The 23,772-nt window shown below is 33.2% G+C and overlaps 7 protein-coding genes across 9 annotated transcripts; 3 read left to right on the forward strand and 4 right to left on the reverse strand.

The window, feature by feature from the left end:
* The first annotated feature begins 43 nt into the window (after nt 1-43).
* LOC116338772 lies at nt 44-4,520 on the forward strand. Of its 2 annotated transcripts, none has more exons than XM_031764230.1 (5): nt 44-342; nt 590-1,071; nt 1,159-1,471; nt 1,583-1,705; nt 1,818-4,520. In XM_031764230.1, exons 2-5 carry the CDS (start codon nt 637-639, stop codon nt 3,989-3,991), a joined length of 3,045 nt encoding a protein of 1,014 aa, XP_031620090.1. In that variant the 5' UTR covers nt 44-342; nt 590-636; the 3' UTR covers nt 3,992-4,520. The 2 variants fall into 2 exon arrangements, with proteins under 2 accessions (XP_031620090.1, XP_031620089.1); XM_031764229.1 differs by having other exon boundaries at nt 46-342; nt 1,815-4,520.
* Nucleotides 4,521-5,638: 1,118 nt separating this feature from the next.
* On the reverse strand, nt 5,639-7,785 carry LOC116338567 (cold shock domain-containing protein CG9705). Its single transcript, XM_031763920.1, has 3 exons — nt 7,436-7,785; nt 6,495-6,617; nt 5,639-6,253 (listed from the first exon to the last, which is right to left on the reverse strand). Exons 1-3 carry the CDS (start codon nt 7,531-7,533, stop codon nt 6,076-6,078), a joined length of 399 nt encoding a protein of 132 aa, XP_031619780.1. The 5' UTR covers nt 7,534-7,785; the 3' UTR covers nt 5,639-6,075.
* A 434-nt stretch (nt 7,786-8,219) lies between these two features.
* Nucleotides 8,220-11,777, reverse strand: LOC116338485 (tubulin alpha-1 chain). Its single transcript, XM_031763778.1, has 6 exons — nt 11,616-11,777; nt 10,254-10,299; nt 9,993-10,021; nt 9,795-9,877; nt 8,840-9,692; nt 8,220-8,748 (listed from the first exon to the last, which is right to left on the reverse strand). The coding sequence occupies exons 1-6, from the start codon at nt 11,616-11,618 to the stop codon at nt 8,410-8,412; spliced, it is 1,353 nt and encodes a 450-aa protein (XP_031619638.1). The 5' UTR covers nt 11,619-11,777; the 3' UTR covers nt 8,220-8,409.
* A 403-nt stretch (nt 11,778-12,180) lies between these two features.
* On the forward strand, nt 12,181-13,886 carry LOC116338706 (protein CLP1 homolog). The gene is made up of 4 exons (XM_031764129.1): nt 12,181-12,286; nt 12,352-12,509; nt 12,599-13,656; nt 13,755-13,886. Exons 2-4 carry the CDS (start codon nt 12,411-12,413, stop codon nt 13,864-13,866), a joined length of 1,269 nt encoding a protein of 422 aa, XP_031619989.1. The 5' UTR covers nt 12,181-12,286; nt 12,352-12,410; the 3' UTR covers nt 13,867-13,886.
* Nucleotides 13,887-14,367: 481 nt separating this feature from the next.
* Nucleotides 14,368-18,569, reverse strand: LOC116338705 (alanine--tRNA ligase, mitochondrial). 2 transcript variants are annotated; one of them, XM_031764127.1, is made up of 7 exons: nt 18,329-18,569; nt 18,079-18,252; nt 17,646-17,995; nt 17,416-17,560; nt 17,200-17,339; nt 14,899-17,121; nt 14,368-14,825 (listed from the first exon to the last, which is right to left on the reverse strand). In XM_031764127.1, exons 1-7 carry the CDS (start codon nt 18,545-18,547, stop codon nt 14,432-14,434), a joined length of 3,645 nt encoding a protein of 1,214 aa, XP_031619987.1. In that variant the 5' UTR covers nt 18,548-18,569; the 3' UTR covers nt 14,368-14,431. The 2 variants fall into 2 exon arrangements, with proteins under 2 accessions (XP_031619987.1, XP_031619988.1); XM_031764128.1 differs by having other exon boundaries at nt 17,646-18,045; nt 18,174-18,442.
* Nucleotides 18,570-18,771: 202 nt separating this feature from the next.
* Nucleotides 18,772-19,877, reverse strand: LOC116338819 (probable U3 small nucleolar RNA-associated protein 11). The gene is made up of 3 exons (XM_031764316.1): nt 19,539-19,877; nt 19,133-19,453; nt 18,772-19,015 (listed from the first exon to the last, which is right to left on the reverse strand). Exons 1-3 carry the CDS (start codon nt 19,767-19,769, stop codon nt 18,806-18,808), a joined length of 762 nt encoding a protein of 253 aa, XP_031620176.1. The 5' UTR covers nt 19,770-19,877; the 3' UTR covers nt 18,772-18,805.
* Nucleotides 19,878-20,013: 136 nt separating this feature from the next.
* LOC116338818 (ATP-dependent RNA helicase SUV3 homolog, mitochondrial-like) lies at nt 20,014-23,262 on the forward strand. The gene is made up of 10 exons (XM_031764315.1): nt 20,014-20,221; nt 20,345-20,591; nt 20,658-21,112; nt 21,177-21,288; nt 21,363-21,672; nt 21,738-21,872; nt 21,935-22,041; nt 22,450-22,643; nt 22,732-22,908; nt 22,982-23,262. Exons 1-10 carry the CDS (start codon nt 20,195-20,197, stop codon nt 23,231-23,233), a joined length of 2,016 nt encoding a protein of 671 aa, XP_031620175.1. The 5' UTR covers nt 20,014-20,194; the 3' UTR covers nt 23,234-23,262.
* The last annotated feature ends 510 nt before the right edge of the window (nt 23,263-23,772 follow it).

Genomic DNA, 23,772 nt, shown 5'->3' on the forward strand with positions numbered 1-23,772 from the left:
TTTCATTTTGTGATGGATGTACAACATTTCAAAATATTTAAAAAAAAATGGAGATATTTACTTTACATTTGTTAAACCCTAAACATACCGATAAAACAAATACGATCAACATAAGTACGTCGTCGGAGAGTACAACCCTGCGTCAAATGTCAATTCAAAACGCAAAACGCAACCGAATTTCTGTACACTCTATATGTTAACCAAGTTAGTGTATTTCTCTTTTTTCCTCAAAGATATCTTTGTTTGTTTCTTTAGAAAGAGAAATTTTTAATATTTTAATATCATTTGTATAAGTCTTATCTAAAACACATAGTTCCAATATAATTTTCCTCCGTCAAATATGTAAGTATAAGCAATATCAAAATTATGTTATTATATGGAAAATGGAATGAACACAAAACAATTGATGCCAAGCGTTCGACATTATTGAATGGAAGCCGTAACGCTATTTTCTTCGTTGAAAAAAAAAAAATTAAAATTTAATTAAATTTTTGTTTTTGAAATTAAACTAAAACATATGTTTTCGAAGAGAAAGATTCGATTTGATAAAAAAAATGCCATTGTATTTAAAATTTGAAACTGATTTCAGAGTGTCACCGAAATTCGCATAGCGAACAAAAAAGGACCGCGATAAAAATGTACACAACCAAGACGAACGAAAAAAATGTGTCAAATGAGCAACACCAACTCAATTTATGGCAACAGCATCGGCAACAATATCGACGAGAGTCTTCGATTAATTTCAGTGACATCGTTGAAGATCAAACAATTTACGACCAAACAAATTCCGATATGACGTATGCTTCAGGCGATATAAGCGATCGTGCATCATCGGCATGGGGAAATGAATTTGGTGCACAGCATCACGATTTGAATTCCGATAAATTATCGGTTGATGATATTCTACAAAAGAGCTTTATTCACGAAATTCGAAATATAAGTCAACAACGAGCCGGTACGTTAAGCACATCGATTCGCAGTAATATGGCATTTGAATTTTCTGCATCACAATTTCCACCACAAAGCGACAATATAAGTTGTGTGTCAGCCGACTTTCGACCAGCCGAAGAGGTAAACGGGCACATTTTTTTTATTTATGAAATGTCCCAAATGAAATAAATAATTTATGTTTTTGTGTGAATTTTGTTTTGGGAATAGATGCACGATCAATTAAACAAAGATGAAAAAGAGTGGGAACAAGAGTTTGCCGACATACCACAAATGAATGGTGTATCAATGTCAATGTCAATGTCATCATCAGTGTCGGACGAAAAGTTTGCAAAACCACATGGAAAACTGACAAATATGACGGATTTTTCGGTTGCATACCTGGGCGAAACTACAATTCAAAAAGATCTGTCAATTGGACGATTTTTTCAAAATCGTTGCCAAGATTTAACCGAAATGATTCCGGCCAAAAGTCCAAAGAAACATACACCAATCGCTCTCGTGTCAAATTCGATGCAATCCGGTTAGTTTGTTTATTGAATAATTTTTGAAGTTCAAGTTCAAGTTTGTTATTGTTTTTTTTTCTTCGCTCTTGGTGGGAAAATTCCTTATCTTACTTTTTTTTATTCGACAGCTTCATCTTCGTTCACAGATGATGAATCAAGTACAGTGACAAATACGGCTCCAAGAATTAGCTCGGCGACATATGATAAGGAAAGATCGGTCATAAGTTTATCAACTATAAAACATCATTTGGGTAAATTTGCTAAAAAAAATTTTTTTTCTCTCTCTTCAATTGTACATTGAACTTTATTTATATTAACATTCTTATTTTGCTTCACGTTTATTTTTCATTTAATGTTAAGAAGAAAACGATGCTGAAACACCACAATCGTTCCTCGATAAATTATATCCAAATAAATCAAAGCTATCACCAACCCCAAATGTAATATCAAAGGAAAAATCGCAAAGCCCCCAAGCAAAAATGGTCAGTAAACAACAAAATCAAGATTATCGAGAGTATAATCAACATGAGTATGTTGACAAAGATGCCGGTGACATGCTAAATCGTATGAATAGCACGAAAATTGAGGAGCAGAATGACGAGCACATGACCAATGCTAATTGTAGCACAGATACTGAAGTCATAGACGGCGATAAAGAATATCTCGAAGTTCCAACTAATCGATTTGTTTTGGGAAGTAATTGTTCACCGATCAAGAATCGGTCGCCACCGAGACCAATTGAAAACAGCATGAATACGGGAAAACGAGCACACCGCAAAGTCTCACCATTGACAAATGAAGAAATAATGCAAATGCCAGTTGAAAACCGATTCGAGCAAAAAGAAAATGTACAACATGTTTACAACAATAACAACAAGAGTCATCATTCATCGCAACGCATGCGTTCGCCAGAAAAAAATCCATTGGACGATGTATCAAGTTTAATGTTGAATAAATTACGCATTAATTCACCTGAAAAGCGACCAAAGTCACCAGTATTGGTGCGAAAATGTTCGACCGATTTAAATCCAACAATACAAAAATCAATTGAAAATCGTCTAATGGAAGAACAACGCCATTATGCAATGCCAATGAATCGATCATCACCTGATCGAATGAAAATGTCATTGCCAAATTACGGTTTGCATGGATTGCGATCGTCCTATCAGGATGCCATTTCGCTTGAGAAAAGATGCAATTCACAAATGAGCACACACAGTGAATTCACACAACATGATGGAAAATTTCCGTTAAAATCAAACACATCCGAACTTGTTTGGGAGTGTATAAAATTAAGAAAAAGCGTTACAAAAACATTCGTCATCAAGAATACGAGTGAAAAGAAATTGAGCTTGAAAATGAATGTCGTTGGACCGGGATTTCAAATTGCATCCGGCACTGATGTTGATTCAGTTGCATTACAGGGCAATGAATGTCGTACAATAGCCATTACATTTTGTCCGACAGTCATTGGCAAAGCAATTGGTCGAGTTATTTTTAAGCCGACAAAACATTGGCCCGAAGAAACAGAACGTGCAGTTAATTTATGGGCATATGGTGGCAGTACGGTTTTACAATTGCAAGGTGTTGAACGAGGACCCGTTGGTAGTTCATTCTTGAAAATGGGTGAAACAAATAGCATCACATCAACCATATTGAAGCGTTCGTTTTCCATTTACAATAAAGGCCCATTGAATGGTATTGCAACGATTTTTGTTAAACCAAAAACAAATCAATGCATCAATGACACTCATATTTCAATCGAACCAAATAAATGCGCTATACAGCGAGATTGTTCGACAACGATAACCGTTAGCTATAAATTACGGCGAAAGGATTTGGAACGTTTGCGTGAAAAATCATGTGAAGTACTAACGGTCGGTACGCTTGAGGTAATCTTTGGTTCGGAACCAAATCGCCAACGTATCGAAACGATGCTAACACGAAACGGTGACATTCCAGCCACATACAAACAACTTGAATTCTTGGTATATCGGTTTCCAGTCGCTGGCATCGAATGTTTCACAGATTTTTGCGAGCACATTGATAATGTGTCCGATTTATTTGGTTGTTTTAAAACATCGGAAATTGCATTGACAATTAATCGCACCAATTTGGATGAAACGGGTGACGGTGACTTAAGTGGTATGGAAGATTCAGTACTGTTTAAAACGTTGATCGAAACACCAAATCAATACAATTCATCATTGCAACCGAAGCAAAAAAATGACGATGGCAAAATGTGGTCTATTCATCCAAAACGATTGTTAATGGATACAAGAAATAATACAAGAAAAGCACTCACCATCCAGAGTTACTTTCAACAACCACAAACATTTCAAATCGATTCCGATTATCGAGATTATTTCCATTTTTCAACCAGATCGGGACAAATCAAACCGGGAACCGAATATAAAATTGATATTGAACTTAGACAAGATCTCCATATTACGCCATTCAACGGTGTTATTGCCATCTACATCGAAACAGATTGCATCGAAGTTCCAATCAACGTTCAACCAATGCCACGGTATTAGAGTACTTGCCTTTAACTTAATCCATAGAATTTAGAAAATAAACATGCACACGCTATAAGTATTTAATTTGTATCAACCACCAACCAGATCGATCTCATATCGAAATTGATTCCATCCGTTCAACATTTGGATTGAAAAAGATAAATTTAATTGTAAAATCGAATTGTTTTCATTTTTGAGACAAAGTAGTCGGTAAATTTTTTGACTACTATTGGCTGGTAGATAGCGATTCATATTTTGAAATGTTTCTGTTTAAATTGAAATAACTCGTATCCTAACCGATAATGGGATACCATTCAAAATTATCCGATATTTCCACTAATATGATTTTTTATTGTTCCATGACAAAATATAAAGATTACGCTATTTCTGATTACACAGCCATTTATCAATAGAAGACATAGAAGCTCATTTTTTTAAAAATATGTTTGTAATGCTTATAATTTTATTGCAATTGATAGAAATTCCGTAATTGTTTTGTAACTAATCTCAACGTATTCGAAGAAAAATAAAAATATTTAAAAAAATATATCATACGATTTTCTTCTAATCACCTTTTTCCCCCATTTTGAACGTGTAAATTTAGCTTTGGATCGGAATGCATCATAAAATATTATGGCTCTGTTCTAGGTCAAATTTTTTGATATCAAAACTCTTTTTTTTAATCTGTTGATTATACGAAAGATAGAATAATAATGAGATTTTCGTGTGTTTTAAATAAATCAAAATACAAGCAAGAATTACATGCATTTGAGTCATATTTTATACATAAAAATCGAAATAATTTAATGAATGAAAATGATGGTCCAATCAAAAATTCAATTTTCAGTAAGATTAAAATTTAAAAACATAGTAAACATTTCATTCTGGGTCATTTAAGAATTTGCAAATAGAAATTCAATTTTCAGTAAGATTCAAATTTAAAACATAGTATGCATTTCATTTTTGGTCATTTAAAATTTAATATGTTTGCAAATAGAAACCATATATCATTGCCTTTATTGTCATTTGATTTTTGTAAATTAGCTTCTGAAATGTACATTTGAGTTTTCTAGTTGAAGTAAAAATTAAACAAATTATTTTGATACGAAAGATCTGCCTTGATTTAAATGTTTTTTTTTTATTTTTATCAAATTGACTTTTGTGTGTGCTAAAATAAATTTTATCCGAACTTTAAAAAAACAGTCGGGTAAAATTCAATTTTGGATATCGGATAAAATAAAATCGAGTATCATTCAGTCCCCCATAGTCACACAGTACAAATTATCTATACTTAAAACAACCCGCTAGCTCAAAATCACTCGTGAGTTGTCACAGAGCCCAGTATTGTTTACCTGTATTATTCATTACCAGTTTTCTTTTTTACTGAAAATAATCAAGGAAATAAAAGAAATGCAACTTTTGTAACTCGTGTACATTTATTTCAACAAATAATAATACTTTAGAAACTATAACCTAATAAAAAAACCATTTGCTTGTAATAAACCGATATTAATAAAAAAAAATGGAAAGTTTTACTAGTAAATCCGGTGCATATTAAGCAAGGAATTTTATTATAAAACAAAAATCAAAATCGAAACTATCATATACTCTGTTCTAGCATTTTAATGTAATCTAATTAAGAAGGATGAATTTCGTTCATTTCTACTATATGAATATATGATATCAATCAGCGGTTAAGTCAATCCTATTGAGAGTTATTTGACTGATAGAAAATGCATTTTTTCAATTCTGATTGAAGCCTGTGCACGCACTTTGTTAAATTGATTGAAGTAAATATTTGTTGTGTTTTTGGTGTTTTATATTCTTTTCGAAGTTATCTTTCTAATCTGTATATAATTTTTGTGTTTCATCTATTCGAAAAGCGTAATAAATATTGTGCATTGCAAATTCTTCCATGTAGTGGTCTATAGATTACTTTGTGAAAAAATGTTGCTGTTGTTCGCTGTCGAAATTCATTCGTACATTTTATATAATATCATGAACATCGTGAATAGAATGAGTTATTCGATAATATAATTTCGTCGATGGTGGTGTTTTTTTTGTTTTGCTTCTTCTTTCTTTTCGTTTAGCATATGCTATAATCAATGGACGAAATGGCCGTCTTCGGCATCATTTGGCTCTTCCCATCGCTTATGCTTTTTTGGACAGAAATTGATAATTTCACAGTGAACGGCTTGGTGTTTCTCATTTTTCGGCGGAATGATGCACAAACGATATCTCACTTCATCACCTTGCATTGGCACATATTCACCTTCAATGCTGTACGCGTATTTTTAAAATGAAAAAAAAAAAAAAAACATAAACGAACGAATAACAAACATAATTAAAAATTCATTTTTCATAAATGAGGATTGAATTCTGTTGGGAATCGTAACAGTTGTACTAACACTGACTTACAAATTGCATATGTCTCGTTAAAAAGGTTTATGTGTGTACAACTCTATCAAAATTCCGATTTTAACAAACAAAAAATGCATTGTACTACAGTATAGTCACTTACTCTGAAATGTGTACGAATAAATCTTCGCCACCGCCATGGGGTGTAATGAATCCATGCCCTTTGCCACGACTGAAACTTTTTACGAGGCCCGTTTCAATAGGATTGGCTAATGCCCGTGCCGAACTGTAAATTAAAAATAAACACTTACATTAGAACATTGTGAAACATGTCAATGTCGTTAATAGGTTAATTGCAATTAAAACATCTCATCACACAGCTTCTACCACACATACATGCAAACATATCGCGCGTAAGCATCATATTCGGCGAAAATGACACTCGGTACAAAAGAGAGTGAGGCAAACAAAACTCGTTGTGATGAAACTTCAGAACGATTTTTCTGAGAGGTGTGTAAAAGTGGATATTCTAACAAAATACAAACAAACAATTACATATCATTACGTTGAGTGTGTAAAACATGTTTAATTGTATGTCTGTGTTCCGATTTACTTTCAATCACGTACGCATCATATCATATATACAACTTAAATAGCTGATTTATTATGGAAAATATTCAAATCAAAAATAGTGGATAATCTCTAATTCTTCCATGAATGGAAATGTCAACATTGATATAATTTACAATTATCGTCACACATTCCGTTCTAATAATGTTCTTTCTACTTAGTTTGTCATTTTCCTTTGAATCGTTATCGATACACTTACGTATCAATATGTATTATAGTGAGTACAAAAGAAGAAGAAAAAGTGTCATGAATCGCAATATCGTGTGTGCCTATTGCGTCGAACGCATTAAATATCACTCAGCGGTCAAACTCCTAACCAACAAAATGTGTTCGCTTTTTGTCCAGCAAAGGAACCAAACAAAAAAAAACATGCACAAAATTTCAACAACACAAAATGTCCGATAAATGATGCAACAATTCACCCAAATACATAAAACATGAATTTGTTTTTTATGCACGTATCGATATACTTACGTGGATGCGGTTCGTGTTCGTCTGGTAATAATGGGACTTGGCAATTGTAATTGCGAATTATTGAAAGAACGATTCGGTGAATTATCTGGCGTTGACATGTTGTTTTTTTTTCTTATTTGCTCTAAAACTCGTTTATTCTGTATCTGTTTTTCTTATTTTCTAATATTATTTCACTTCGTTAAATTTGCGTTTACAAACCAATGAGAAGAAATAAAAGACGAAAAAAAACTCATAAACCCAAATTTGAAGCGAATCGAATAAAACCAAAAAATTATGTTTTAAAAGACGTAAACAATAAGAAGAGTCGTGTGTGAATGATAGATCGTCAAGGACAGTATGAACGCTACTGTCTGCTTACAGTTTGAGTGTTACCGTCGAAATGCGTGAATTGGCCACGCACAGGGTGGTGCTAATATGAGCGCATCAAAATCAAATCATACCATATATGTACGACTGTATGTGTTGGTCAATTAAAAAAGAAACATGTCCGTCATATTTTCCAGCTGTAATTCTTCATTGCTTATGGGGATCATATTATTGTCAATCTCCCTGTAATAAACTACGAACTACCGATACGTTCACATATAGTACTAAACTATTGTATAGAGTATTCATTTAAGTACGTCTTAATATGGTATGTGATTTTGGTCATGTGCGCATGCGTCAAATTATAAAAAATGCCGCCAAGTTTGAATTTTTTTTAAATTTCGAAATGAATGAAATCACCAGATGTTTGCTTGTTTGAAGAAAGAAACTGCGTTTTATTTCATTTTTTATTCAGATCTTTGTGAATAATATTAAGGTCTTAATTTCGCTTTTTATTTTCTTTGTTTCATTGACAAAAATTGAATTTTTTTTTTCACACCAAAGATTTCTTGTGTGTACAGATAAATTAAAAGCAGCGTGCATTTATTGTATTTTTATTTGAATACATTTGAATATGCAAAATATCAGGCAATTGTCATTGTGGCAGTTTAGTATTCTTCACCGCCTTCATTTTCACCTTCACCGCTGTCCATACCAACTTCTTCGTAGTCCTTTTCGAGGGCAGCCAAATCTTCACGTGCCTCGGAGAATTCACCTTCTTCCATACCCTCACCGACGTACCAGTGAACGAATGCACGTTTGGCATACATCAAATCGAATTTATGATCCAAACGGGCCCAGGCTTCAGCGATGGCAGTAGTGTTGGACAACATGCATACGGCACGTTGAACCTTAGCCAAATCACCGCCTGGAACAACGGTTGGTGGTTGGTAGTTGATACCGACTTTGAAGCCAGTTGGACACCAGTCGACGAATTGGATGGTGCGCTGCAAAATTAAAATTTAATCCAATTAAGATGCAATTCATTCAATGTCTTTTTAAATATACTCAAAAAGAGTTTTAAACAAAAATGTATACCTTGGTCTTGATGGTAGCAATGGCGGCATTAACGTCTTTTGGAACAACGTCACCACGGTACAACATGCAGCAAGCCATATACTTGCCGTGACGTGGATCACACTTGACCATTTGATTGGCTGGCTCAAAGCAAGCGTTAGTGATTTCAGCCACTGACAATTGTTCGTGGTATGCTTTTTCAGCTGAAATGACTGGGGCATAGGTGACCAATGGGAAATGAATACGGGGATAAGGCACCAAATTTGTTTGGAATTCAGTCAAATCAACATTGAGAGCACCATCGAAACGCAATGAAGCGGTTATCGATGACACAATTTGACCGATCAAACGATTCAAGTTGGTATATGTTGGACGTTCAATGTCAAGATTACGTCTGCAAATGTCATAAATGGCCTCATTATCAACCATAAATGCACAGTCCGAATGCTCTAATGTGGTGTGAGTTGTCAAAATGGAATTGTATGGTTCGACAACAGCGGTTGAGACTTGTGGTGCTGGATAGACGGCAAATTCTAATTTGGATTTCTTACCATAGTCAACCGACAAACGTTCCATCAACAATGAAGTGAAACCAGATCCAGTGCCACCACCAAACGAGTGGAAGATTAAAAATCCTTGCAAACCGGTACATTGATCAGCCAATTTACGAATACGATCCAAAACTAGATCGACAATCTCTTTGCCAATCGTGTAATGACCACGAGCATAATTATTGGCAGCGTCTTCTTTGCCGGTAATCAATTGCTCTGGATGGAATAATTGACGATAAGTACCGGTACGAACTTCATCGACGACAGTTGGTTCCAAGTCGACGAAAACGGCACGTGGAACATGCTTGCCGGCACCAGTTTCACTATAGATAAATAAAAATTGAAGAAAAAAAACCAAATATAGAGCTTTTGTTTATGTTACTATTTTTGAGACTATTTCACGTGGGCTGAAAAATAATAATTACCTAAAGAAGGTATTGAATGAATCATCACCTCCTCCAATTGTTTTGTCTGATGGCATTTGACCATCTGGCTGAATTCCATGCTCCTTTAGTTATAAAATAAAAACAACCGAAAAAAAGCAAAAAAAAAAAAAATATTATAAATGACTGTATGACGTCATTCTAGCAAAATAGACACCGTTAAAGGCCTAATAAACTTACAAGGCAGTACAACTCCCAACAGGCATTACCTAATAGAGCAAAAAGAGAAAATAATGAAGATTTCAATTGAATGAAAAGAACGATATATAAATGTGTGTGGTTAATTCAAAATCACGGATCTTATGTACAAAAATAGAAAATTAAATTCAAACTAAGTATGTATCGATTTGAATAGCAATTCTAATCAATTCGCTTGACTCAATTTTATTCTATTATTGATAAGTACATGCAAAGAAGAAGAAAAGCGGTCGTTCCACTCACCAATTTGTACACCCGCCTGTCCAACATGAACTGAGATACATTCACGCTGAAATAAGAAGATAACGAAAGAAGAATAAGAATTACGAAAATGAACTAAATCCGATTCCGTGTACTTTTAACGACTTTAACATTTATAGAATTGACTTAACGATATAATTTCGTGAATAAAAAGAACAAAAATATCAAAGTAGACGACGCACCATCCACATAAATACATTTACATTTCAATTTTGTGTTTTGTTTCTTTTTTCTTTTGCGACTGCGGCTGCTCTTTTTTCTCTTCCTTTTCTTATGTTGAATATCACAGAAAATGAAGCGATAAAAAGAAAGCACCGAATAAGTGTACAAAAGGAAAATACGAAAAGTAGCTCAAAACCGACGATGGTTGTTGATGATTTGAATGTTTGCATGCAGCGCGGCAGTGAGAGACTATATATGAGTCATACACCATGCATCGATTTTAGGAGGCCACAAACGAATTTCTTTCACTAACCATGCTTTACTTTTTGTATGTACGTATTTAAATATAGACTACCGCAATGAGTATATACGCGGACACAAGTGAATGTTGCAGCATATGGTTAGCGGAACATTCATTCCCAAATGGATAAAACAACGACAACAACAGCCAAAGAGTGAACGAGTGTGTGAGTCAGAAAGAGTGAGAGCGTGAGCAAGATAGACAACGTTGGTGTAATTCATTCTCCTTTTATGGTAAAACGAAAAGTATCGATCATGTATTTAATTTTTCTGAATGGAACAATGAAATGAAAAATAACAAACGAAATTTCGGGTGTGGTTTCATCTCTCTTCACAACTCGCTCCAAAACCATCTGGTCATTGAATATGAAAATTGTTTGATCGATATTTGTTTGAAATCGTTTCTAGCCAAAACAATTGATGAAACAACAAAAAAGTGAGTTGGTTTCCATTGACTTCTAATATGAATATATTTCATTCATACCGACTAGAATTCTAATTAGTAGAATCATCAAAAAAGTAACCAGAAAATACAAGAGGAAAGTAGATAGAATGGAAAAGTTTTTGCCATTTGCAGAAATATATACGATATATATATTTTATATGGCCACCGATGCCGGCAGCGCTAATTATTTTTGATTGGATAAATGAGAAAGGCAAACGATTTATATTTACGATCCAATTTAATTACGAAAAGAACATGAAAGACGATCAAACGTTAACTCATATATTAACATATAAAATTCAAATATTTGAATTGCGCTCTAATGTTTTTTCGTCTTTCGATGACATTTTTTTGTTTGTGAAATTTGAAATTTAAAATAAAATATATTTAAAATTTAAGAAAAAGAAACTAAATAATTAAAAGAATTTATTTCTTACCATTTTGACGAATTTCTTTTCTTTTTCTCTTTAAACAAATACAAAAAAATGTAAAACGATTTAAGTTTCTTTTTTGTTTTATGCAAAGATCACACAGTCACTTAGTACAGCAATAGCTATGAACCGCTCTAAGATTGACCAACGTATGAATCGAATTCGAGACACTCACTTGTATTTATACTGTAGCTTTAAATTACGTCACCGACGCGATGCGATTGGTTACTTTGTTACATTCAGCAAACAAATGAAACGCAGGCCAAACACGTCGGCTTCTTAGCAACCCTTTCCATTATTCAATATGAGATTTCAATATGAAAATTATTGAGGTATTTTGAAAATGATGGATTTACGTTAGGCTTGCTTCGATTAACCATTTTGAAAATAAAATACGACCCGTGACGAACTTTCTGTGATCTTTGATTTAACATGAAATTCGGCAAAAAACATGAATTGAAAATACGCATTCAGCACACAAAATATGAGTTAAAAACAAATAAACAAATGTTGCTGAATCTAGTTTGTCATTTCCAGCTGCTGAATTTGTTATCATAACCTCAATGCTACTACTAACAAAAAATTGTTCCATTTGACGTTTGAAATTTTATATTGCATCGTTCTGTTTTGATGAAATATACCCGTCAAATAGAAAATATCATTGGTGTTAATTCGTGGTAAAAGAACATTACCAACGCATCCATAATAGCGGTACATTAATGAATTTAATACTTCTTTCTAGTTTTCTTGTGATTTTATCATTGACCAAAAGGATCAGTATTAGTACGACATCACAGCAAAATGGACATCGAAAAGTTACCAACTCAAGAATTTGTCTTAGAAGCCGATTCGGAACTGCGGTTTGAAATCGAGACGCGTAACCGAAAAGTGATTATCGAAGTAAGTAACGGTGTAAATTTTTGTATTTCTATTGCCGTGTTCATCATTCTGAATTTTAATCATTTTCGTTTGTGATTTTTTATTTTCAGCTGAAAGAAGGTCAAGCCGAATTATTTGGTACTGAGCTTGTTGCAAAGAAACCGTATGAATTTCATACCGGCGCAAAAATGGCCATATTCACATATCATGGATGCAGACTGATGGTCAAAGGCGAAATGAATATCCATTATATTGCACGCGAAACGCCGATGATACAATATTTAAATGCACATGCCGCTATTGAACAGCTCCGTGTTTCGGCCGACGAACAGAATGAAAATGGTCCAATTGCAATGGTTGTTGGGCCGTGTGATGTGGGAAAGTCAACACTTTGTAAAATTTTACTCAATTATGCTGTGAGACAGGGCCGAACACCGATATCCGTTGATTTGGATGTAGGTCAAGGAAGCATTTCAATTCCGGGTACAATTGGTGCATTTCTAGTCGAACGAATCGCACATGTTGAGGATGGTTTCTCGCAACAGGCACCGCTTGTCTATCAATACGGTAATCTCAGTCCAAGTGCCAATGATGCATACTATAAATTATTATTATCAAAATTGGCCGAAGTGACATTGAAACGTTTGCAAACGAATAAAAAAATCAAGAGCTCTGGAATGATCATCAATACATGTGGTTGGGTTAAAGATGCAGGTTATAAGCATATTTTGCATGCAGCACAAGAATTTCAAGTGGCTGCCATTTTTGTATTGGACCAAGAGCGTTTGTATAATGAACTGTTGCGTGACTCTCCAAAGGCCACACAAGTGGTATATTTAACAAAAAGCGGTGGCGTTGTTGAACGTAGCCGAAGTCAACGAAGCGATGCGCGTGACACTCGAATCAGAGAATACTTTTACGGACGACGTACACCATTTTATCCGCATTCGTTTGATGTAAAATGGTCGGATATTCAGATATGTAAAGTTGGTGCGCCCGCTCTGCCCGACTCATGTATGCCACTTGGAATGAAGGCCGATAGTAATAAGACCAAATTGTTACCAATTCAACCAAATAATTCCATTTTACACCACATTTTGGCAATGACATTTTGTGATAATATTGAAGACGATGTAATTAACTCAAATATTGCTGGCTTCGTTTGTGTGTAAGTTAAAAATATTTTTTTTAATTCTCAAGCATTCAGTTGATTGCTATCAATAACATTAATAATAATAATTCATAAATGTTTCTTTTTATTCGCAGAACGAATGTTGACATGGAACGACAAGTGATTACAGTACTATCACCGCAGCCACGACCATTGCCGAACTGCATTTATTTGTTATCTGATATACAATTTATGGATAGTCATTAAATTATGTACTCTAAAATAAATATATATATATATGTATATATAGTATACTATGTGTTTTCTCTAGAATAAATACAGCGTATGATACGGTCGCACACCAAAGTTTGTTTTTACATACATTTTTTGCTGTATTTTGTATGACGGTGTTTCGCTTTGAAATGCAACCTTTCGATACGCTGTTTTTATTCTATAGCAATCAATCAATGATTAATCTATAACCAAAAAGTTGTTCTATTTTTTAAATACAAATGTTCGATTATTGACAAAACTTTGTTTTAATTATTATGTCAAAACACAAATTTCACAAAAAACCGTAGGACATTGGAAAACATTTTCTCACAAAAATCTATTCTGTCCAGTGTATTGAATTATATTCTAGGGGAATAAATAAAATTGTGGAGTGTTCTGAAACGCGAGGGGATAATTACGACCTATATCAGAACCTATGAAAAGAGGTAATGATTGATTAGTAGGCACAAAATTACCAAAACACGAACATTTTTCATCAAACTTTTTATTTCTTCATAAAACTTGGCTAAAATTATTTGTAAATACAACAATAACAAAATTAAGCATCTAAAATTTCTTTTAACATTTGTTCAACTTTTTTAAACATGTTATTTAATTGTTCGCTGTTAACGCTCTTAACATTCAAACTAAAATCACACACCGATGCATCGTATCTGGTTGAATCGTGTATACATTTTCCACCGAATTGTTCAATAAATACGTCGGCCAAGTGTTTGGCACGAAAATAAAAGGGATCACTTAAGTTCTTCAATGGTATGCTTATACGACCAATAACTTGGTCATTTGTTATATTGATTAAGACATTGGGAATGTCCGCATTCAAATCCGTGGAATACATCATTGATACCAGTCTATGTTCTGTATTTATTGTGCACACAATATATGGTAATTGTTTCTTCGATGAATCGTTTAGCTCAGCATTCAAAAAATTTCTGTAAAATAACATTTAAATATAATCAATACGGAACAACGTGCATAGTTTTCGTAATAAATGCAATTACTTACAACTCAATTTCTTTTCTAGCTTCGCACAATTTAATACTAATATCCACCAACTCAGCTGTGCATTTTCTTTGGATCAAATAGTTGAATAGATTGTTTTTCATGTGATCTTTTATATTCTTTACCTCTGTTTCTATTTCAATTATGCGGCCTACACTATTCGCATTGTTTAACTTTGCTATCAGTCCATCAATGCTTGCAATGAGATTATCTTCCAAAATCTTTCGTTCATTTTGATCGGCCGAAACGACTGTATTAAATGCCTGTTCGGCTCGAATTGTCGCTTTTTCTAATGCTTTACTCAGGATATTTGGTGAGAATTCCTTATCTGGTACGTTCACAAAGCAACATTTTTCTAACGGTTTTTTCTTCTTATTTGTTTGACATTCGATATTTAGTGTTCTTCCGATCTCTTGCATCCAATGTTGAACATTAAATTTATTTGTTGTATATTTGGTTGGAATACATGCACGTCCATGAATTATTTTATTATTCGATACATTCAATAATATCAGCGGAAAATCATGACACACCTGTTCCGCGTCATCGAAAAGTGAATCATCAAGACCATCTTTCGTATTCAATACATGAATAATGAATGTGTCTTTATTCTGATCACGTTTATTTAAAATATCTACCATTTCGGTGGTAATGATTTTTCGCCATTGATCTTTTTGCGATTGGGCGATATTCTTTACGAATTTTTTCATTTCGGTCATTGCTTTGGTTTTTATTACATACGGCATTGGTTGTTCAGTCAATTCTTTTGATAGTTCTTTTGCATCAATTTCAATACATTTCGATTCATCCAATGAATTCGTATCGTTTAATCTGCTCTTCAACAATTCGAATTTGTTCAAGAAACGTTGCCCATTTTCTTTGAAAGATTTAACTGATTGACCAGCTACAGCGGTAACATTATATGAATTACTACCGAATTTAAACGAAGTTATACAAAAATCGATTAAATCGCTGGTATTTTGAGCGTGAGTACCACAGCATGGTTCAATTGATATGAAATTTGTGATTGGATCATTGACCGTTAATATACGAACGTTTTCATCTGGATAAATTTCACCCGGTAGTATTGTCACATTATCCATTGCATACAAATCATGTGCCATTAAAAATCTTGTTTCAATTGAAACTTTTGCTTCAATCACATTTTGGATGATTGTTTCAATTTGCGTTAATTGTTTGAGATCAATACGCTGACCAATTGATCCCAAATCACATTTTAACTCTTTGCACGTTATATGGCTCGATTGTTGAAATATTATTTGACCCGTTACATTTTTCATGGCCGCCTGAAGCAGATGCATTGCTGTATGATGCTGTGACAATGACGTTCTATTCGATGAGTCAACAAATAATTTTACATTTTGATTTTGTTTAAATGGATCGCTTGAAGAGTTTTCAAAATAACCGCTGTGAATTACACACCCTTTTTGCACTACAACACCATTTACAATGAAAATATTGCCATTTGAATCGATCATTTTTCCAATATCGCCATCTTGACCACCGGCAGTATGGTAAAAATTCGTTCTATCCAATACAATATGATAACGGTTCTCTTCACCACACTGAATGAGTTGAATATTTGCTGTTATCGGCTTAACATTGTATTGTTTGGCATTTGAATCAAATGAATAATCATACATATAACTATAGTCAGTTTTCGGTACATTGGCTGTAACAATTGAATCTAAAAATGATTTATTCACATTTTTCAGGCTCATTTTGGCTTCAAATTTTTTCTGTTGTTTGTACTGTGCAAAATTGTCCATATCAACCATAATATCCTTTTCGTAAGCAATTTTTTCAATGAGTTTGTCTGGTATGCCTCTTGCATGCAATTTATCGTACAAAAAATCGTTTGGCAAACTCATTATCGACGAATTCAATTCTAAAAATTTCTCAACATCACGATATCCAGCAGAAAATTCAGAACAGTCAATCGTATCTTCTTCGCTTATATCAGATTTGGGGCTAATGTTCAACGATTTAAATTCTTTTTGATTTCTCAATCGAATCGTTTTGTTATGTTCATTTTCGTAGGTAATTGTCTCTCGAATATTTTTCAAATTTTTTGTTAATTCGGGATAAACGGGGCCCAATGTTTTCACAATTTCGGGTAGAATTGCGGTTTGAATGAGATTTTCGTTTTTAAAAACAGTTTCACATATATTCATCGTTCGTCGCAGTATTTTTCGCAAACGATAACTGAAAATAAAAAAAAGTTGATCAATTCACAAAAAATCATATTTAAATGATGTGAGTGAATAGACGCTGCAAAATTACTTGGTTTGTGGATACATTCCATCAGCAATGCAAACACTACACATTCTCGCATGGTCAGCAACAACACGGTATGCATAGTCGAGATCATATCTGGAATCGGCCGCATCGAAAATACCACTATACGGTCTCATCTTAGATTCCTAGTTTTTGTTTCAAAATTTGATCGATATAATAACATATTGCTCGTGTCATATATTATGTGACATTTTTGTTTACTTTGTGAATGGCATCGAAAATTGGTGTAAATAGGTCGGTGTCGTAATTACTCATTTTTCCTTGTAGCACGGCAACTAATCGTTCGAATCCCATTCCAGTATCGATGTATTTTTCATGTAATGGCTGCAATATTCCATCGATATTCCTACAAAATTTTAACACATTGTCATTAAGCATGATTTAAATATGATTGAGCCTGTATGATGATTTCTGTCTTAATGATATCTTACCGATTATATTCGATGAAAACAATGTTCCACAATTCGGTCAGATCCGATGTGCCTGCATTAACGAATTTTGCTCGTTTCTCGGCACTGCCGCCAAATGGCAAATGATCAATATGAATTTCGGTAGACGGACCACACGGTCCCGATAGACCCATTTCCCAAAAATTGTCATGACAACCAAATGGTAAAATATGATCATCGGCCACACCAATACTGCGCCATATGTCTCTGCATTCGGTGTCAGGTGCCAATCCATTGCTTTCGTCACCACCAAAATATGTAACATAAAGTCGTTGTGGATCAATCATATATGAATTTGTAAGCAAATTCCAAGCCAATTTACATGCTCTTTCCTATTTTTGGGAAACAATAAAATTCACGTTTTTGATTGTTTCAATCGAGCCTAAAAAATTAAACAAGAAAAAGTATTATTCACCTTATAATAGTCACCAAATGACCAATTTCCGAGCATTTCAAAGAATGTATGATGGTAACCATCGGTACCAATAATATTGATATCATTATGTTTACCACTAATTCGAATACATTTCTGTGAATTGGCGGCTCTTTGGCATGGAGCCGTCGATTTTCCAAGAAATATATTTTTAAACTGCAAATTCAAACAGAAAACGTAAAATTCGATTTAAAGTCCTTTTTTGTTCATAATTTGTAATCGTTACGACAACCTGATTCATGCCAGCATTGACAAACGGAACTGTTGGATCACAGAATGGAGTTACTGGACTTGACCGAATAAGTCGATGATTATGGTCTTTTACAAAATAATCGAGAAATGTATTCCGAATATTTCCCGCTGAAAATTCTCTGTATTCATTCTGGACATGAATTTTGGACGAATATCGGCGATACGATTGAGTGTGCCTCGAAATTCTTAAGAGAAACATTGTCACCGAATGATTTGAAACTCCAAACAATTATGAAAATAATAAATAAAATAATTTGAGGTTATGTTGCATATTGTTTTGATTTTACACCGATGCAAAGTGTCAAATTTGTTCTAAATTTTTCATATACCGTGAACTTAGTACATTGACATTTTAATTGTTGGAAATATTACTATATTTATGTAAAATAAAAAAAATTTTATTTTTAGTTTTTAAATGTTTTATTTTACGTTTATAAACAAAAATCTCGTAACAAAATCATTTTTTTCTTTCATATTTGAATGAGTAGATAGGCGCAGAGTCTTTCGTTGCAGCTGCAATACGTTTCGGTTTGAGTAAACGTTTCTGTTGAAGTACTTTCTTTAATTCCATTTTTTGTTGAACCACTGTCAGCATTTTTTCACGTTCAATACGATTTTTTAGCTCATTGTATGCCTCATCACGCTTTTTGAAGAGTTTACGCGTTGCCTAAGAGATTGAGTTTTTGTTTTTAAATAAAAGATCTTTGTTGAATATTTGTTCTGGCTCGAAACCTAATATAGAAAATGTTTTGATAATAAAGAAAAATAGACGAAAAATTCGTACCTCTATATCTTCATCGCTGATGACTAATTTATTAAGATCTTCTAGACGCGGTCGATTTGTGCGTCGCGCTAACATTGACGGATGTGTATTGAGCCGCTTTGCCAAGTCAATTTCCGTGTCTTCATCACCAGAGTCTGTGAAAAATGTATGCGTATTTTTTACGTTATTTGCTTCATCAATCATATGCAATTCCGATTGCATTCGACGTATTTTATTCGCTTCGATGGTCTTTTTCATCGTTATGTATTTGATGTCTTGTGTTTGCATCAGTTGAATTTGGTCCGGTGTATGTTCATCTTCCTCTTCATTCTCATGATGCTCCTATTGAGATCATTTATAAATTCAATGTAAATAAATATTACAAAAGTCCATTAACTTAGATAGTCTTTATTCTGATTACACTTACACCATCAATCATTTGCGAATTGATCATATGATGATAGAATTCATCTGGATTTCGATTTAAAGCCCGTTTGCTAAGTAATTTCAATGTGTCTTTCTTTTCATTTTTGTCTTTGGCACGTAATTGGTAATCTTTTTTCTTTTCAAGAATGCCAAGATGCTTTCGAGCTGCTGGCTGATGACGTTCTCGATGCGTTTTTTGATTTGATTTGGCTGCTTTTTTCCACGACGACATTTTCACTCGATTTTATTAAATTAAAACGATTTCTTTTTTTTTTTTTCGCTTTCAGTGACCTGACTGAGTACACGTGAATAGGTTATGTTTTGTAAACACTATTGAAGTTTGACATTTATGAATGTCCATGTGCGCTCGGTAGCTTAAAGTTGCTCAAATTTTACATTCAAATGTGCATTTTCATGTCACATTCAATCAAATTGTTAATCAATCATTAAAAAACACAAATTGTTTAAATAATTTTTTTATTGCAAATCATATTTCATTTTAATTCAAATTATTTATAGATCATATTCGAAAATGTCAATGTTTCATTGGTAGTAAAAAAGAGTGACACTTTTTAATAAATCTTTGAAATATATACTTGATGATGAAACAAAATACTTTTTCCTTGAAATAAAATAAGCAGTACATGTTATAACAAAATGTGGAGATTTTCACAAAGAATTTGGGTACAAACTAGGAGCAATTCACTTAAGAATTGCCTTTCTATTATTTAATAATTGTTATTGATTCTTTTTCGATTATTTCGATTATTTGTCGATTATTTTCTTTCTTTGTGATTCTCCCCTTAGGTACAAAGTAAATTAATTCGTCGAAATCTATTTCAAAAAAATGAAACGTTCGTTAGACGGTTCACTAGTAAATCAGACCATGAAAAACAAAATAATGAGTTGCTTAAAGCATCAAAACAAAGCAAAAATTGCCAGTTAGTCGTTAAAAATGTCAAAGATTTAGATTTATATGAGACTGTTCTTGTAGTAAATGATTTTTTAAGAAATGAAAAAAATCGAAAGTTCTTCAAGAACCATGGACTTCTTGGTAAGAGTTTGTCATATATTTTTGAATCGTTCAAATAACAAAATTTTCCAATATTTATTCCACCAGATGAAGACGTGGACTTTCTCAATAAAGATTTTCTGGAATATTGTTTACAAAATGAACCTGACAATCGTGAATTACTTTTACTGCAAAATAAACTATATGATATCATCGAAGGTGTTGCTCAACCAGACGACATGTTTCCATTCTTTTTAAATTTTGTAAAATATATGTTACCAGATAGTAGTTGCGTTACGGATATGTTTGTGACCTATTTTTCGAATCAAATATCTACTCCAGAGATGAGAGAACTTTTTCAAAAAAACACCGATTTGAGAAATCCATCAGCATGGTATCCACTGGCTCGTAGTAGGCCTCGGAAAATTATCTTTCACGCTGGTCCAACAAACTCAGGTAAAACTTATCGCGCAATGCAACGTTTTCGAGAAGCCAAGACTGGCGTCTATTGCGGCCCATTGAGACTATTGGCGCTTGAGATTTTTCAAAAAAGCAATAAAATGGTGAGTTGATAGTGAATCATAAACCTTTAGTTATAAATTGATAGCAAAAAATCAATCCAATTAGGGAACACCGTGTGATTTAGTGACGGGCGAAGAACGACGATATGGCAATTCAGATAGATCCGAAGCAAATCACATATCAGTCACAGTTGAAATGATACCGCTAAAACGAAAATGTAAGTCAAAATGAAATAATAGTGAAATAATTCATGGCATATAGTTTCAACGGTGCATTTATTATATTCTATAGTTGATGTTGCAATTATCGATGAAATACAACTGTTTAAACACGATGAACGTGGATACGCTTGGACACGTGCTCTTTTGGGATTAAACGCTGATGAGATTCATGTATGCGGTGAGGCTGGTACCAAAGAAATACTAGAGCGATTGTGTCGAACCACTGGCGAAACTCTTGAATACCATCATTATGATCGTTTGACGCAACTCACTGTCGAAGACAAAGCACTCGATTCATTGGAGAAACTCGAACCAGGCGATTGTATTGTTTGTTTTGACAAAAATGACATATTCACTGTTTCACGTGACATTGAAAAATTGTAAGAAATTACCGAATCAATTCACAATCGAAACTTAAATCATTTTTACCCTTATCGTTTTGCAGAGGTAAAGAGGTGGCTGTGATTTATGGAAGTTTACCACCAAACACAAAATTAGCTCAGGTGGCAAAATTCAATGATCCAAACAATCCTTGTAAAATTATGGTTGCAAGCGATGCCATCGGAATGGGTTTGAATTTGTAAGTTATATCATTAAAACACCATTTTTTTATATTAAAATAATTCGTTAATCTGTTAACAGGAGTATACGACGTATTATATTTTATTCAATGCGCAAATTATCGAAAAGACGTGATAAAAAAGTTTCCATCACAACATTGACGACATCACAAACATTACAAATTGCTGGTATGCATAACTGTCATAACATATAGTTTTGCACGTAATAAAAAATTATTATGATAAGTTAATCGGATCCTAATAACGTACGTTAAAATCATAATAATATTATTAGGATTACATCCTAATACTTAATATGTTTTATCATAATATTTATTAGGATTCATCTTAATAAATACCGTGTTTACTTGATAGCATATTGTTATTCAGCCAAAAACAATTTTCAACAGATGGCGCTACCTCAGACAAGTGAAGTGACCACGGTAATTATTTAGATGAATCATAATAAATATTATGATAAAACATAGTAAGTATTAGGATGTAATCCTAATAACTTTATTATGACTTTATCATAACCAATACGTTTTAGGAAGTAAATTATAAAAAAGAAAAAAATCTTTGGTTTATTTCGTATAGGTCGAGCTGGTCGATTTGGAACTCAATGGGAACATGGATATGTCACAACATATAGAAATTGTGATTTGAGAAAATTCAAGAATATTTTCGTGCAAAAGCCAGAACCAATCGAACAAGCTGGTCTCGCTCCTTGTGTCGAACAAATTGAATATTTTGTCAATCATTTTCCCAACTTATCTCTAAGAAGCGCAATGGTTTGTATTATTTCATATCGTGACATATAAAAAATTATTCATTTTCAATTGATCGGTTCGAATCTATATTGTTTTCGTTTGAATTTAGGACTTTTTTACGAAGATATGCAAATTTAATGATGATTTATACTTTATGTGCTGTATGGATGATGTCATGACATTGGCCGATATCATTGATAACATTGATTTGCCATTCACAGTTCGATATGTGTACTGCCATGTGCCGATTGATGCAAGAAAATTTTCTTGTACCATATTCAAAGCGGTAAATTTGTACAGATGAATATTGATATTTTCTTGTTTAAATTTTAAATCATTTCTATTTTGATTTTTGACAGTTTGCAGAACAACATAGTCAATGTAAACCAATTACATGGGATTTCGTTGCTAATAATTGTGGATTTCCCGTGAAATATCCGATTCTGTCTATGAATGATTTAACAAACTTAGAAAGAATATACGAAGTTTTACATATGTACTTATGGTTAAGTAATCGTTTTGAGGCAATGTATCCACATGCAGATCAAGTGCGATTAGCTCAAGCACAATTGGAAAAGATGATCCAAAAAGTGTTGGATCAAAAAAATTAGTTTTAATAAAATTGTCAATTCATTCTGTCTGTGACTAGTTTCAATTTTTCTAACTGAATTGAATTGGTCTAATTGGACTATAATCTGTAAATTTTTCAAGTTTGAAAATATGTAGAAATCATTAAATAAATTTCTTTGGAGAGTAAAACCGAAGGTAATGCGAAATCTGAATTTATTTCTAAAACATCATTTGTTGAAAATATCATTTGTTTTGCATCATTTTAACCGTATTTGTTAATGTATAATTGTATATGGAGACGGTCGAAAAATGTGTTGTGTAATGTTCAAGTTTAATTGTTCTCAGTGTTGCTCAATGCTCAAACACATGAGATGATTTTCATTAAAAGAAATGATTAAAATACGAAAACCTTGAATTCTTTTATGTATATTGATGGTTTTTCAATCATTTCATGAAATTTCATTGTTTCCTTTTCATTTAACTTAAATCGATCGAAAATGTCAATTCAAAAAGAATCTAAAAATGATAAGAGTGACATTTGAAAATGTGTGAAATGTCAATGTCACTGTATGGAGTAATG

The sequence above is a fragment of the Contarinia nasturtii genome, unplaced genomic scaffold (genome assembly GCF_009176525.2).
Source record: "Contarinia nasturtii isolate CC-2019 unplaced genomic scaffold, AAFC_CNas_1.1 Cnas_scaffold_414, whole genome shotgun sequence".
NCBI classification, from domain to species: domain Eukaryota; kingdom Metazoa; phylum Arthropoda; class Insecta; order Diptera; family Cecidomyiidae; genus Contarinia; species Contarinia nasturtii.